General features: G+C 44.9%; 1 protein-coding gene across 1 annotated transcript; it reads left to right on the top strand.

Annotated features, from left to right (window-relative positions):
- The first annotated feature begins 428 nt into the window (after window positions 1-428).
- Window positions 429-7,207, top strand: CUNH20orf202 (chromosome unknown C20orf202 homolog). Its single transcript, XM_054573466.1, has 2 exons — window positions 429-600; window positions 5,842-7,207. The coding sequence occupies exons 1-2, from the start codon at window positions 535-537 to the stop codon at window positions 6,073-6,075; spliced, it is 300 nt and encodes a 99-aa protein (XP_054429441.1). The 5' UTR covers window positions 429-534; the 3' UTR covers window positions 6,076-7,207.
- Window positions 7,208-13,881: the final 6,674 nt, after the last annotated feature.

Below are 13,881 nucleotides of genomic sequence, written 5' to 3' on the forward strand. Positions count from 1 at the left end.
GATGGGGTATTTGCCCCAAATGAACACACACACACGCGTATATAACAAAATATGTTGTTATATATAATACATATTATATAATATATAACAAAGGAGGCTTTAGATATAAATAATAGAGATATATATTTTATAGAGAGAGATTTTAAATACATTTATCTTAGAGCCCTCAGAAGGGGATACCTATTCTTATAACAATTACTGTTTTTATCATATAAAGCTTTATAGCCTCTGTGATCCTACTGACATCAGATCTTGGAGTCTGGAACTTGCAGGCACTGAGGCACTGATATCCCAATGGTATCCCTCCAAACCTCCCTCCTTTTTCTCTTCAGAGCACTGACGCCCTTTAAAAAAAAAAAAAACAAAACAAACCCTACATTTCCCAACGTGAGCCACTTCCTGATCTCATTAACTTCGTCCTCCGTGACTTGGCCAGAGCCCGCTTCCAGCGCGCAGCAGGCAGGAGACTGTAAGTCAAAGGTCCCTCAAGCCCATCACCAGGTCAGCGTCAAGGTGTCTCCTCACGACACTGAGATGAAAACAGCGGAAGAGCCAGCCCCGAATCTCAGGCAGACCCTGGAGTGGCTGAGAAAGGAGCTGGTAAGGCTTCGCATTCCTTTTTCCCTGATGCCTCCCCCACAGATATCCCAAGGCTTTCGGTCTCCCTTTCCCAGGTGCCCCATAGGCTGGGCCGGAGGCTGCAGGCTGGGGTGCAGGCCCTGCAGGCCCCCCTCTGGGATGAGCCACGCAGTGCACGGTTGCCATCGCAGGTACAGGGATAAGTAGGTCATGGCCTACATAGGAGGCTCTGGGGGCAGTGCTTGCCAGACTGGTTTTAGAATTATACTGAGTCCTGGGTATGTGCCCACCTCTGCGGCTGCGTGGCTTCTAGCAAGTGGCTTTCCCTCTTCGAGCCTCAGTTTCCTTATCATAAGATGGGGATAACCTGGCATCAACACTGCAGGGGTTACTGTAAGAATTTGGGGAGGAGATGGTATAATTTGCTCAGTGTCTGCTTGGCATGTCTGCGTTGGCTATCCCGGTCCTGACCTGGCGGACGTGGAGCACTCTCGCTGCCTTAGCCTGGGCGTCCTCCGCGCCCGGCAGGGTCAGGACTGCAGTAAAGCAGAGGCTTGCACAAAGATTGGGGGACTAATGATTTATTTGGAGGTGCAAGCCCAGAGCAGTGGGAGTGAGGGAAAAAGGGGGTGGAGGCAAAAGCCAAGGCTATGGGAGGCGAGACATGCACTGTGTTACCAAGCTGTCTTAAGGAGCCCCAGAGGATGGATCTTTCAACAGCTGGTTTATCTGGCTGCGGGATTTCCCTGTAGGGGTTGAAGGAGGAGCTGCACCCTTGGGGAGAGAGAACGAAGAGGAAATGTGTCTGCCCAGCTCACTCCTGTCTCCCATCGCTTGATGGCGAAGGCCCACCCAGGGAGCACTAACTCTCCTGAGTTCTGTTTCTTGGTCTCTGGGTGTCTGCTCTGGATGTTAGGCCTTATGCCTCTCCCTGTGGTGTTTTCCTCAAGTTCAGAGTTAGAAGGGTATCCCAAAGTGTGTGGGGGATACTAGCTAAAAGCAAGAGGGAGGTGGTTCAAGGAACCTCAGAAGGCACCCAAAGTTTATATCCCAACTCGCCAGATTCTATTTCTCAGGAAGGACAGGCAGGATTGTCTAAAAGTGATCTTTCTGGATTGCCACGCAACAGATCAACTGGGATCCAACCCTGTCCTCACCCAGGTGAGTGGGGCTGACGCAATAGGGCTTCTCACTGGACCAGGGACTCCAGCAGCAGGAGCTGGAGCTTGTTAGCAGGAGCTGGAAGGCTCAGGGGCTGGCCCGTGGGTCTTCCTCATGCTCCTTGAACACCCGATGCCTATGCTGAGGCTGCCTGGTGCCTGCGCCCAGAGTGCCAGCTTCCAGCTGATAAAGCACCTCTCTCACCCCATAGAGACAGGGAACAAAGCAGGGTGGGGAGAGTCTATCTGGGGCACAGCCTTCCAGGCCCAGAAACCTCCCTGCATGTGATGCCAAAAGGTGGGAGCCTTCAGTCTCCTCTTGCTGACTCCTGACTTGTGAACTTTCCAGTCAAGCCTGCTTTTACCTCTGTCACATAATTCCATGAGGTCCCCTCTGGAGCCCAGCCAAGAAGCCCTACTTGACTGCCAGGGAAAGACCAGCACTAGAAAGTCACTTTTTGCAGCAGAAGGAAAAAGTCAGTAATACCAACAACTACCATGGATCAAAGTCCAGTGCTCTCCCTCCTTCTCCGGGATCATGTAAACCTCCAAGTCCTGGTGGGATCAAAAGAGGGGAGCAACCCAGTGATCCCACTGCTGGGAATATATCATAAAAAAACCTGAAACATTTGAAAGATGGAACATACAGGGTTCGGCAGAAGTTAACACCTGCCTGAGCGTGGTTGGTAGAGTAATAACATAGGTTTAATAATTTATAGTTTTGATTTGAACATTTCACCTAAACTGTCATATGGTGTGCTTGAGTGTGATATTGTTATGTTACAGAATTACATGCTTATGATTTTGTAATAACAGATTTTAGAATAAAAAAGGAGCATTATTTGTGCTAGACCCTGTATATGCACCCCTATGTTCATTGCAGCTTTATTTACAGTATTCAAGATCTGGAAACAGCCCAAATACCCATCAGTAGATGAAGGGATTAAAAAAACAAACAAACCTGTGATACATTTATATAATGGAATACTACTTGGCCATAAAAAAGAAGGAAATCTTACCTTTTGCAATGGCATGGATGGACCTGGAGATTATTATGCTAAATGAAATAAGCCATTCAGAGAAAGACAAATACCATATGATTTCACTTATATGTGGAATCTAATGAACAGAATAAACTGATGAACAAAATAGAAACAGAGTCATGGATAAATGGAACAGACTGATAGCTGTCAGAGGGAAGGGAGGTTGGGGAGCTGGATGAAAGAAGGTGAAGGGATTAACCAAGAAACATATATAACACAGAGACACAGACAACAGTGCGGTGATAGCCAGAGGGAAAGAGGGTGGGGTAGGTGGAAGAGAGCAGAGTGGGGGAAATGGGGACAGGAAGAGACTTTGCTTGGGGCCACATGAGCATGATGCAGTGTGCAGATGATGTTTCCTTGAGTTGTGCACTTGAAACCTTTTTGGTTTTGGGAACCAATGTCACCCCAATAAATTCAATGAAAAAATAAATGAAATAAAAGAGGGGAGAGAGCTGCAGCCATCTGTGACAACAAGGCACACGAGCCAGATGACTAAGTGGCATTCGTTCAGAAGGATGGAGCTGCACACTGCAAAGCCCCAGCAAACAAAGCCCAGAGCCCGCCTTAGCACAGCACCTCTTGCCTTGTGAGGCGGGACCCTTCCCTACTGTTGAAGCCAGTTTAGCCTGGATTTTTGGCCCTCAAAGCCGAGGACATGGAGTCCACCATCTCCCTTAACTCTGCTCCCACTGTGTTCTCATGAACACATACCCAGACCTGGTGCTAAAGGCTGGACAGAGCAAAAGAAAAGTGTGGGGGGAAAACTCTAAAATTGAAAAAACACAGACTTAACATTTTCCCAGGAATTTGGAAGGGGTGGCCCTGCTACCACCTGAGGTGCCACTGGAGAAATCCCTGCGTCCTCGGGAATGGTCCCCTTCAAGTGTCCTCTTTCTCACTATCTACTCTCTTGGTGGCATTACTACTGCTGAAGTGGAGGAAATGGGCTTTACCTTCTTGTTTGTAAAGTAATTAGTCATGAAAGTAAAATTGAAAAGACTATTTTTAATAGAGAAATAATGTTAGTAATGATCTTTTAGGGAGAGAGAAATGGAGAGAGGGGGGCTGAGGATGCACAGCCTGACCAGCTGTGTGTGCCTCAGGCAGCCTCAGGAGGGAAACCTGTTCCCTGCCGTCCCCTCTGGGGGAGGAGACTGAGTTGTCGCATAGAGTGGGATGACGTGGGGGGACTTTACGCTACATCACCCACTGCAGTTTATAAATTTGACATCATGAATAAGAATTACCTATCAGAAAAATAATTTTAACATCTTACAAGAGGAAGAATAAGAGAGAAAACATATGGGGGGAAACACCCTTCGGGGAAAATGGGAGGAGTGGAGGTGATGAGGGAGGGTTGAAAGGCCTCGAAGCAGCAGTTCTCAAAGTTTTTGGTCTTAGAACTCTTCGCATTCTTAAAATGATTAAGGACACCAAAAAGCTCTTGTTTATGTGAGTTATAGCTATCAACATTGATTGAATTAGACATCAAAATTGAGAACTGTTTGACATTTATTTATTCATGCATTTAAAAATAACATGAATAAACTCATTACATGTTGATAAAATAATTTATTTAAAGTAATTATATTTTTTCCCTGGCCAGGTACCTCAGTTGGTTGGAGTGTCATCTCATGTACCAAAAGGTCACGGGTCCTGGTCAGGGCACATGCCCAGGTTGCTGGCGCAATCCCTGGTTGGGGCACCTATGGGAGGCAACTGATCTATGAGGCTTCTCTCTCACATCAGTTTCTTTCTCTCTGTCTCCGTTTCTCGCTCTCTCAAATTAATAAACATATCCTCAAGTAAGAATTAAAAAATAATAACAACAACCATATTTTTCAAAGAAAATATCTAATGAGAAGAGTGGCACTGTTTCCCCATGTTGCAAATCTCTTTAGTGTTGCCCTTAATAGAACACAGCTGGATTCGATCTGCCTCTGCATCCAGTCTGATGCCATATCACATCCCATAGCTTCTGGAAAACTTCACTGTGTGTTCATAAGATGAAAATGAAAATGACAATAATATCTTAGTATTGTAATGAAAGTAGCTTGGACCCCCTGACAGGGTTTTTGGGGTCCAAGGATTCCCTGGACCTTATACAGAGAATCAGTGGCCTAAGGGGCTTCTGTTGGCCTGCAGGGTGAACTTCACTTTACTAGGAAGTCACCATCGCCTTAGTAGCTATAAAATGATTTGTTACAGTGAGGATTAAAGCCTATAAACGGGGTTGTAAATAAGAATAATATTAATACTGATGATGATATGATGATGATGGTGATCACAGGCTGTGGTAGCGCAGCATGTCATATTTCGGAGCGGGAACCAATTCATTCAGGCTTCATAATGTCACTGGACCAATGTCTGTGTGCCCAGTGCTTCAAACGGCCAAAACTCAAAATGTCAGGGTTTGGGGTAAGGAAAGGCGTACTGACTGAGACGACACCAACGGAGAGGATGGGAGGCTAGTGGTGCCTCAAATCCATCTTGCGTGCTGGACTGGGTTAAGGGCTTTTAAGGGGCTCAGCGGAACGTGTATGCAGAAGTGCTGGTGGGGTGAGTTTTAATGGAAGGACCTTGGTACTTGGCCATTTATGGTAAAGGGGCATCAACTTCCGGTCTTCCTGGCCAACGGATCCGTGACTTCTGAAAGGTTCCAGTGTTCAAGTTCCTATTATGTCCTGGTCCTTTGGTTCCATGGGGGGTGGGGGTGGGGGTGGGGTGGGGTGAAACTTTGGTTCGGGCTGCAGCTGGAGGCTAAAGTTCTCTCTGCGCCACGCTTGCCTTCGTGATTGGGGTCCTGGCCTGTTGTTTGTGAAAAGCAACTCAGTATCTCATTAAACAATATAAGACCATTTTGAGCTGGTTACAGGAAGAGCCTTGAAAGGTTAAGTAATTTGCTTTCCACTTTGCAGAAGAAGAAACTGAGGCTTTGGTGGACCCAGCTTCTGAGAGGTTGTGGGCTCGTCTCTGGTGAGACAGTGATGGGAATGGGCTGTCTAGGCAAATGTCCAGTACTCTGCCTGCCCCCTCACAGATGATTTCCCCCCTAGGCTGAGATGCAGATCCAAGACCAGAAGCTCCTGCTCACACTGAGGCATCTCCACAGTGTCCTGGAGGAGCTCCGTTCTGAGAGTGCCCACTGGGAGGATGCCAGGTCCAGCGGAGGGACATCGCCCATCAGAGCTCGAGCAGGCTCCGAAGGCAGGGGCCACCATCCCGTGTCATCCAGGAGGCTGGCGCAGCTCCTCCAAGGGGTAGACAGCAGACGAAGCTCCCTCCCTTAACTGGCTAGAGGTGACCGTGGAATTGAACCCTCCCACCACTAGCCTAAGTTTTGTGATGTTGTTGGGGGAAAGCCCTGGAATGGGAATCAGGAAGTTTCTAGGTTCACCTCTGCCCTCATCCACTAAGTGTCCCTGGACCTAGCACTCAACTTCTCTAAGTCACTAGTTCCTTTTCTGTCACTCATCAGCATTTTTGATGAGACACAAAATTGAATGTGAACATGCTTTGAAAAACGCAAGTATTTTACATGGCTTCTGGAAAGCACCATGACGTAGTCCTATCTTTGGACGTTTCTCAAAAAATGATTGTTAAAACAAAGAGCTTAATGTGTGAGGATGTTCATCTAGTCTTGCCACCATGAAAAACAGAACCCTGGGTAATGACATGATGGTTGTTTGTGGTTTTCCCAGCAGGCCTTCTCATTCCCCTTTATCTGAAAGCAGCAGACCCTGTCACCCTCTGGCCAAGGGGATGGACACGTGATCAGGCCTGCCCAATTATAATGCATGGTCGATTGGCCCAGTGATTTGGCATGTGACAAAACCTAGCCAATCATAGCCCTTCTCTGGGATTGCGAGCTGGACACTTGTTCTACTGCAGTTGCAAAGCTGGGGCTGTCAGTGGCCACGTTCCCTGCCAGGTGAGGAAGACCTCTCTGTGCTAGAAAAGAAAGAGGCTAATCTCAAAAGGGAAGTAGAGAGAGGGCCACACAAGAGATAGGCTTGCTCTTTTTAGTTCCTGGTTTCAGTCCTAGTTCTATGAATTATTCCTGCATTCTTTCCAGTAACTGAAACAAGTAAACTCCACCACCATTACACACTTATGTCCTTTCGCTTAAGCTTTTTTGAGTGGGGTTTTCCTCATTTGCACCCAGAACAGTCCCGAAGAATACAATGCAGATGGTCAAAGAAGCAAAGCTGGGAAATGATGAAGCAAATAGCATCTCACTCATTCAGAGTTAGCAATAACGACCCTGTACCAGCAGACAGCAAGGTGTATGATGTGGCAGAACACTGAGCTGCATGGGGTGCTGTGGTATAACTGAAAAATTTTATCTGCCTATAAGACAGACTTTAAAATGGAAGAGGTAAAAAATACAAAGTCCTGTGGTTTAGATGGTCTGATTGTTGGTAGGCCTTTTTATTTTTGATTGACTTGCATGTTGTTATAATATTATTTTTGTGGCTTTGAAAAAGTAAACCCATTGCATATAGAAACAAAGTAAGGGGTGCTGCATAATATGTACAATGTTTATAGTCAGACTAATCTGGGATTTTTTTATATCATATTTGATAATATAAAAATACTTTTCTGACCCTGGCCAGGGAGCTCAGTTGGTTGGAGCATTTTCCCGATATGCCAAGGTTATGGGTTCAATACCCAGTTAGGGCACACACAAGAATCAACCAATGAATGCATAAATAAATGGAACAACAAATTGATCTCAATCTCTCTCTCTCTCATCCCCCTTCCTCTCTCTCTATAAAATCAATAAATAAAAATTAAAAATAAATATTTCCCTGTCTATTGACAGCTGAATGGATAAACAAAATATGATATACACATAAATGGGAATTTCATTCAGCCTCAAAAAGGAAGGAAATTCTGTCACTTGCTACAACATGGATGAACTTTGAAGACATTATGCTAAGTAAAAAAAGCCAGCCAGTCACAAAAGAACAAATATGATTCTGTTTATATGAGATGCCTAGGGTAGTCAAATCCATACAGGCACAAAGTAGAATGGTGGCTGCCACGGGTTTGGGGAGTGGGGAGTGGGAAGTCGTTGTTTAGTGGGCACAGAGTTTCAGTTTTGCAAGATGAAAAAAGTTCTGGGGAGGGATGTTGGTGATGGTGGCATAGCAATGTGCATGCAGTAGATGCCACTGAACTATACGCTTAAAAATGTTAAAATGGTAACATTTACGTTATGTTATATTTTATCACAATTAAAAATAAATACTAAAAAAACAACCACCTGTACTGTGATGCTGAGGCTGGGGCCCCATGAACCACATTTCTGTGTAACCGGTGCTCCAGGTGAGAGTTTGTTAGATGTTGCTGATCATCACTTTAAGGCTAGAGGGACACCCTGGGGCTGGAGGAGGGAGAAAGAACTTGATTCTTCATCTTCGTTCTCTGTAGCTTCCTGTTCCTATGAGCACCACCCAGCAGCACTTCTTCATCTCACAGCAGCAGCTCCTCCCCATGGCACCAGCCAGCACCCCCTTCTCAAGCCTCTCAGTCCCCGACCCTGTGGGCATTCACCAGATGCCACAGCAAGGAAGACACATTTGGAGATTCACTCACAGGCTCTTTCACACGTTAGTCAGGATGTGACATATTTTTCTTCCTCCCATAGCCCATTGGCTAGAATAAGTCATGTGGTCTGTCCCAGGAGGCAGCTGGGACATGCGGGGAACAGAGGGAGAGTCTGGTGAACTCCAGGGTGTCAGACACATGCTCTGTTCTCTCTCAACAGACCAGCTCCTCGTCCTGTCGGAGCACTAGGAACATCGCTTGTTCTAATATTTGTCTTTGACCATGACATGGAGCTCCTGAAACCCTTGTAAATTCCTAAGTGACACTGACTCTAGGTGGGCTCCTGGGTGGCTCCTGGATAAGGGCTGGTCACCAGGAAGACCAAGTCATGATTAGGAGCCTGGAATTTTCAGCCCCATCCCTCATCTTTCAGAGAGAAGAGAGGGGCTGGAGGTAGTAATTGTTCATGCCTGCAGAGGAAGTCTTCATAAAATCCCAAAAGGAGGGAATTGGAGAGCTTCCCATTTGGGAAACACATTCACATACCAGGAGGGTGTAGATGTTCCTCTGCACTGGAGACCTCTCCCAGTCTTTGTCTTATGGATCTCCTTACGTGGCTGTTCATCTGTATCCTTTAATAAACTTGTAAAGGTAAGAAAGGGTTTCCCTGAGTCCTCTGAGCCATCCTAGCAAATTAACTGAACCAAGAAGGGGGTCATGGGAACCTCCGTTTGTAGCCAAGTTGGACAGAAGTTGTAGGTAACCTGGGGACCCACTACTTTTGATTGGCATCTGAAGTGGGGCAGGAACAGTCTTGTGGGACTGAACCCTTAAGCTGTGGGATCTCCAGGTAGATAGTGTCAGAATTGTGTTAAATTGTAGGACACTCAGCTGTTTTCTTGGTGTGGAGAAAAACACCCACACATTTCGTGACCAGAAGTGTCAGAAATGAAGTGTTCTGTGTAAAAATAGAGGAGAAACACACAGGAGGTGGAGAGCTGGGTTTTTTCTTAATCAGAAGGGAAAGAATAAGTTTTCCTATTCATGCCTAAAGAGCAATGGCCAAAGAAGCAAAAACAGGACAGTTGAGAAGAAATTAAGCTGGCGGTTCAAAGTTTGGTTTTTGACAAATATTTTTGTGTACCTTACTTAACCAAGTGGTATCAGACTAGGGTAAGTACTCTGTGGATGGGCGCCACCTACTGTCCATGCACAGTAATTCTTCCGGGAACCCGCCTGCTTCTCGTTGTAGGAGGGGCTCCTTCACCACCTATTTTCTTACTGTGGGACATCTTACTGAGAATGCCGAGGAGGATAAGGCTTTCTGGCCCTTGAGATCCGGGTTTGAATTTCAGCTCTGCCCCTGAATTACCTGGGGCAAGTCACTTCTCCTCTGAGCCTCCATTTAACCTGAACTCTAATATGAAAATGGTATCTCTCAGATCTGTGAAGAGTATCTTGGGAAAACGCCTTGTAAACTGGGAATAACCAGAAGCAACGGGAAGAGCATTGTCTGCAGTTGAATAGGCCTGGATTCATTTTTAAAAATACTTTTGTTCACCAGCCATATGCCAGCCACTATGCTGCATATGGGAATGTAGCAATGAATAACAGACAAAATTCATGTTTTCATGTCTTTAGCATTCTAGTTTCTAAGTCATTCATTCATTCATCTACAAATATTTTTCTGATATTACTTATGTGCCAGGCACTTTCCTAAGCAGTGCACACAGAGGGATTCCAATATGGCTAGAGCACAGGGGAAAAAACAAAAAAACAAAAAACCCCAGGGTTGGGCAAGGACAGAACCAGGTTTAATGGGATTTGAAGCTTTTAAAATTTAGAATGTTCTTTTCTTAAAGGAGAAGAATAAATGTCATAAATATAGAACTCAGTTAGAGAGGAAATTTTTGTAGAATGACAGAAGAAATAACAAATTACAAAAGTTTAAAAGCTGACAAATATCACAGCATCATATAATCTAGAGACATAACATATTTTTATTAGCTGCATGATATAGCTCTTCTATAATAATTTTTCTTATACACTTTTGCTATATATTGTGTGGTCATCTAGTCATAAGGCAATTATTTTTGTTGTCTTTCTATAAAGATAAAAAGAAAATAATTCAGTCTTTACAAGATTAACTTTTTTGTGAACAGTTTAAACAATTTCCTTTAAGTTGTAAAACTTGATGCCATGATAATTTTTAAGATTACTGTCAAATTTGGGAAAGCCTGTAAGTTTTTTCTTGTATATAAGCTGCAAGTCTTCAGGTATAGTGACTATTTTTAAGCACTCTTTGAGGTGATAGCACATTGACCAGTTTATTTGTCAGTTCCTCCCAAAACTGTTAAATCTTCATCCGTGTCAGTATTTCATGTCAAATAAGTGAGAAATTTAAATTTTTTCCCAATGTATTTATATAATTTACTTCTTTTAATTAATTAGATCAGCAATTTTCAACCGTTGTGCTGAAGCAGACACACTGGTGTGCCACAAGAATTTTTAAAACATGCAATACCTGACAATTTAGTCAGGGGCACTGACTTCTTTTCCCTTAGATTGTCAAATTAAAAAATGACAATAGCTAACACAACAATAGCTGTCTGCTGTGAATGAATCCAATGAATGAATGATTTTTTTTTGTCAGATCGGTGAAAAATATTTTTTTTGGTGGGCTGTAGAATTTTAGTAATTAGCGTATGTGTGCCATGTGATGAAAAGGTTGAAAATCATTGAATTAGATTATCCAACAATCTAAGTCTATTCATAACGCTGATTTGAAAGTTATGAATATGATCAGCAGGTCATTTCGTCTGTAAACACCAGACATCACTAGGGCAGAAATGACAAGAATGACCCAATTGAATGTGATTGTAAAACAGCAACTTTCCACTAGCTGTTTATTGTACTGTCACATATTTGCCACATGGCCTACAAACACAGGCCTCTGATTTCCCTAGTTTGTGCAATTCCTATTATAAAGGAAGAAAAAAGTGCAGGGCACTTTAATTGTATATGCTGCACTGCCATATATATTTCTGATAGGAAGGAACTTCTGCTTTAACTTAGCTTTACTGAGAAACAAATTCTCTGCTTACTGTTTAATATGTCTGATGATTGGGAGAATTTTCCATAGACTAGCTTCTGGCTCTGCATATTTCAAATCCTGTTTCCATCCCACTACATACATACGCGTGATGCTAGGCACTAATACAAAGTATGGCCCTGTACCTTCCTGTCACAGTGTAGGGTGAGACGGCACTGTGGGCAGTAATTTCTACATTGAGTGGAATAGCAATGATATTACTACAGATGAAAGTATCTGTGAACCGTTTAAATGGGTCCCTCTTGTCTTGGTCTTTCGGGCTGCTATAGCAAACTACCGTAGACTGGATGGCTTGAGCAACAAATGCTTCTTTCTCACAGTTCTGAGGCTGGAAAGTCCAGGATCAAGGTGCTAGCATGTTCAGTGTCTGGTGAGAACCTGTTTTCTGGTTCACAGACAGCTCTTTACTGCTTTGTCCTCACGGGAGAGAAGCAGCAAGGGGCTTTCAGGGGTCTCTTTTATAAGGGTACTAATTCCATTCAAAAGGGCTCCACTCTGATGGTCTAATCACCTTGCAAAGGCCACCTCCTGATTCCATCACATTGGGGGGTTAGGATTTCAACATATAAGGTTGTTTTTTTTGGGGGGGGGGCACATTCAGTCCAAAATATCTCTGAACCTAAATGAAATGTATACCTAACTCAGTTCTGCCTTGGCTGCATCCTTAGGTCTTCCCTTGCCACCTCCAATATAGCCTGATAGGGAGAATGGGAGTTGAAAGTGATATTGATCTTTTAGGTTTACAGTTAAATATCTATCTTCTGCCACATTTACATATGCCCAAATGAACACAGGCTATGTTTCCTTCAGGCCCTCAGAGGGGCCAATGCAAGTAAGGGCCCTGAAACTGAAGAGCGATTATTGTGAAGGTACATCCACTACCTGAAATGAAGCTATAATACTAAGTATATGGTGACCATGCAAGACCTCGTAGTTGTTAGGAGGGAGTTTGGGTTTGGTTCTAAGAGCAACAGGAAAACTTAAAGGGCTTAAAAGGGGGAGGTCAGGGAGTAATGTGATTTGATTTATGCAAAGACCCCTGTGGCTTCAGCGTGGACAATGGGCTGAAGGGAGACAAGTGACATGAAAGGAGACTGCCAAGGGAACTGTTGGAGCTTTTTCAGGAGAGCAGTAGCAGAGAGCAGGTTGAGTGAATAGATTTAGCAAGAAGTGAATAAAGTCATATTTGAGGGTGGAGTAATGGGTTCGCTGATGGGTTGACATTAGGTTAGCGTCAAGGCTGTCTCTCAGATACCCGCTTGAGTGGTTGCTGTGACACTGTTCCCTGAAGTGGGGAAATGGGAAATGGGCGCTAACCCTGAGTCTCAGTGCTGTCTCTACCATTCCCAACTATGTAACCCTCCACGAGTTGCTTCTCCTCTCTGGCCCATGTCCTCATTGCAAAAGAGGCACTACCTTGTGAGGGCGTTTGAAGAGTGAACGAGACAACCTATCAGCAAGGAGCCTGAGACCTTATCAATAACCTATCTATTAGATGCCATGCTGGTTCAAGATTTATTAGTGTTTACTATGAAGCGCAAGGGAGGAAACCAATCCTGCATCCTGATGCTCTAGTATGATTTTTCTTACGTTCTAGCAATTGGCTTTGGCTATTGAAAGCTGTGATATTCAAGTTAGAAATATATATTCTCTCCCCAGAGGGTGCGTCAATGTGAATAATCTTTTTAATAACAACAGTAATAATAGCTAATAATTATTAAGCATTTATTATTGCTAGGCTCTTTACAAGCGTCATATATTTTACTATACGTAGGGCACAGATATATTTATTATCATCATTTTTAGTTTTCAGATGAGGAAAAACTGGGGTTCTAGGGATTACATAACTTCTCCAGAGGACCCCGCCTCCTTAGCTAGTAAGTGGAAGAGGTGCGACTCCATCCTAGGGATGTTCAGAGATCAGGGAGAGGGATCAGACGTTTCCACCTTTCGCAGTTATTCTGCAGGGTCTGGGCCCCACCCCTGTCATCCCCCTGCGCCAGAGATTTAAAGTCAAAGTGCCTCGCCCTGCCCATTCTTGGCCCACTGCCCCGCCCTAAGTCGCATCCTCCTCCGAGGGCCCACCCCAGCCCCTGAAGCCCCGCCTCTAGCCCTGCGCTGCCCATGCCCCGCCCCTATCTCCGCCTTCGCCCTGCCCATTCGCTGCCACTCCGCCCATTTGTCCAGCCCTGGTCCTTTGCCTGTTCCACCCCGCAGTAGCTGACGCCCCGCCCTTCTGGGAACAAGGCGCCTCAGGTCCTACGCGCTGACGCGGCCAGGGCTCCTTGCATCCTTGGCTCGGTCGTACTTCGCCTCACATCCCACGCTAAAAGTAGGGCTTAGCCCGAGGGGTCGGGCGGGACCTGGTGGCTGAAAGCCGGCTGAGTGATAGGGTCCGCGGCACCTCGCATCCCCGCATGCGTCCTGCCTG

This window comes from Pteronotus mesoamericanus, unplaced genomic scaffold (assembly GCF_021234165.1).
Source record: "Pteronotus mesoamericanus isolate MK-2021 breed Mesoamerican mustached bat unplaced genomic scaffold, CSHL_Meso_final contig_25, whole genome shotgun sequence".
In the NCBI taxonomy this organism is placed as follows: Eukaryota; Metazoa; Chordata; class Mammalia; order Chiroptera; family Mormoopidae; genus Pteronotus; species Pteronotus mesoamericanus.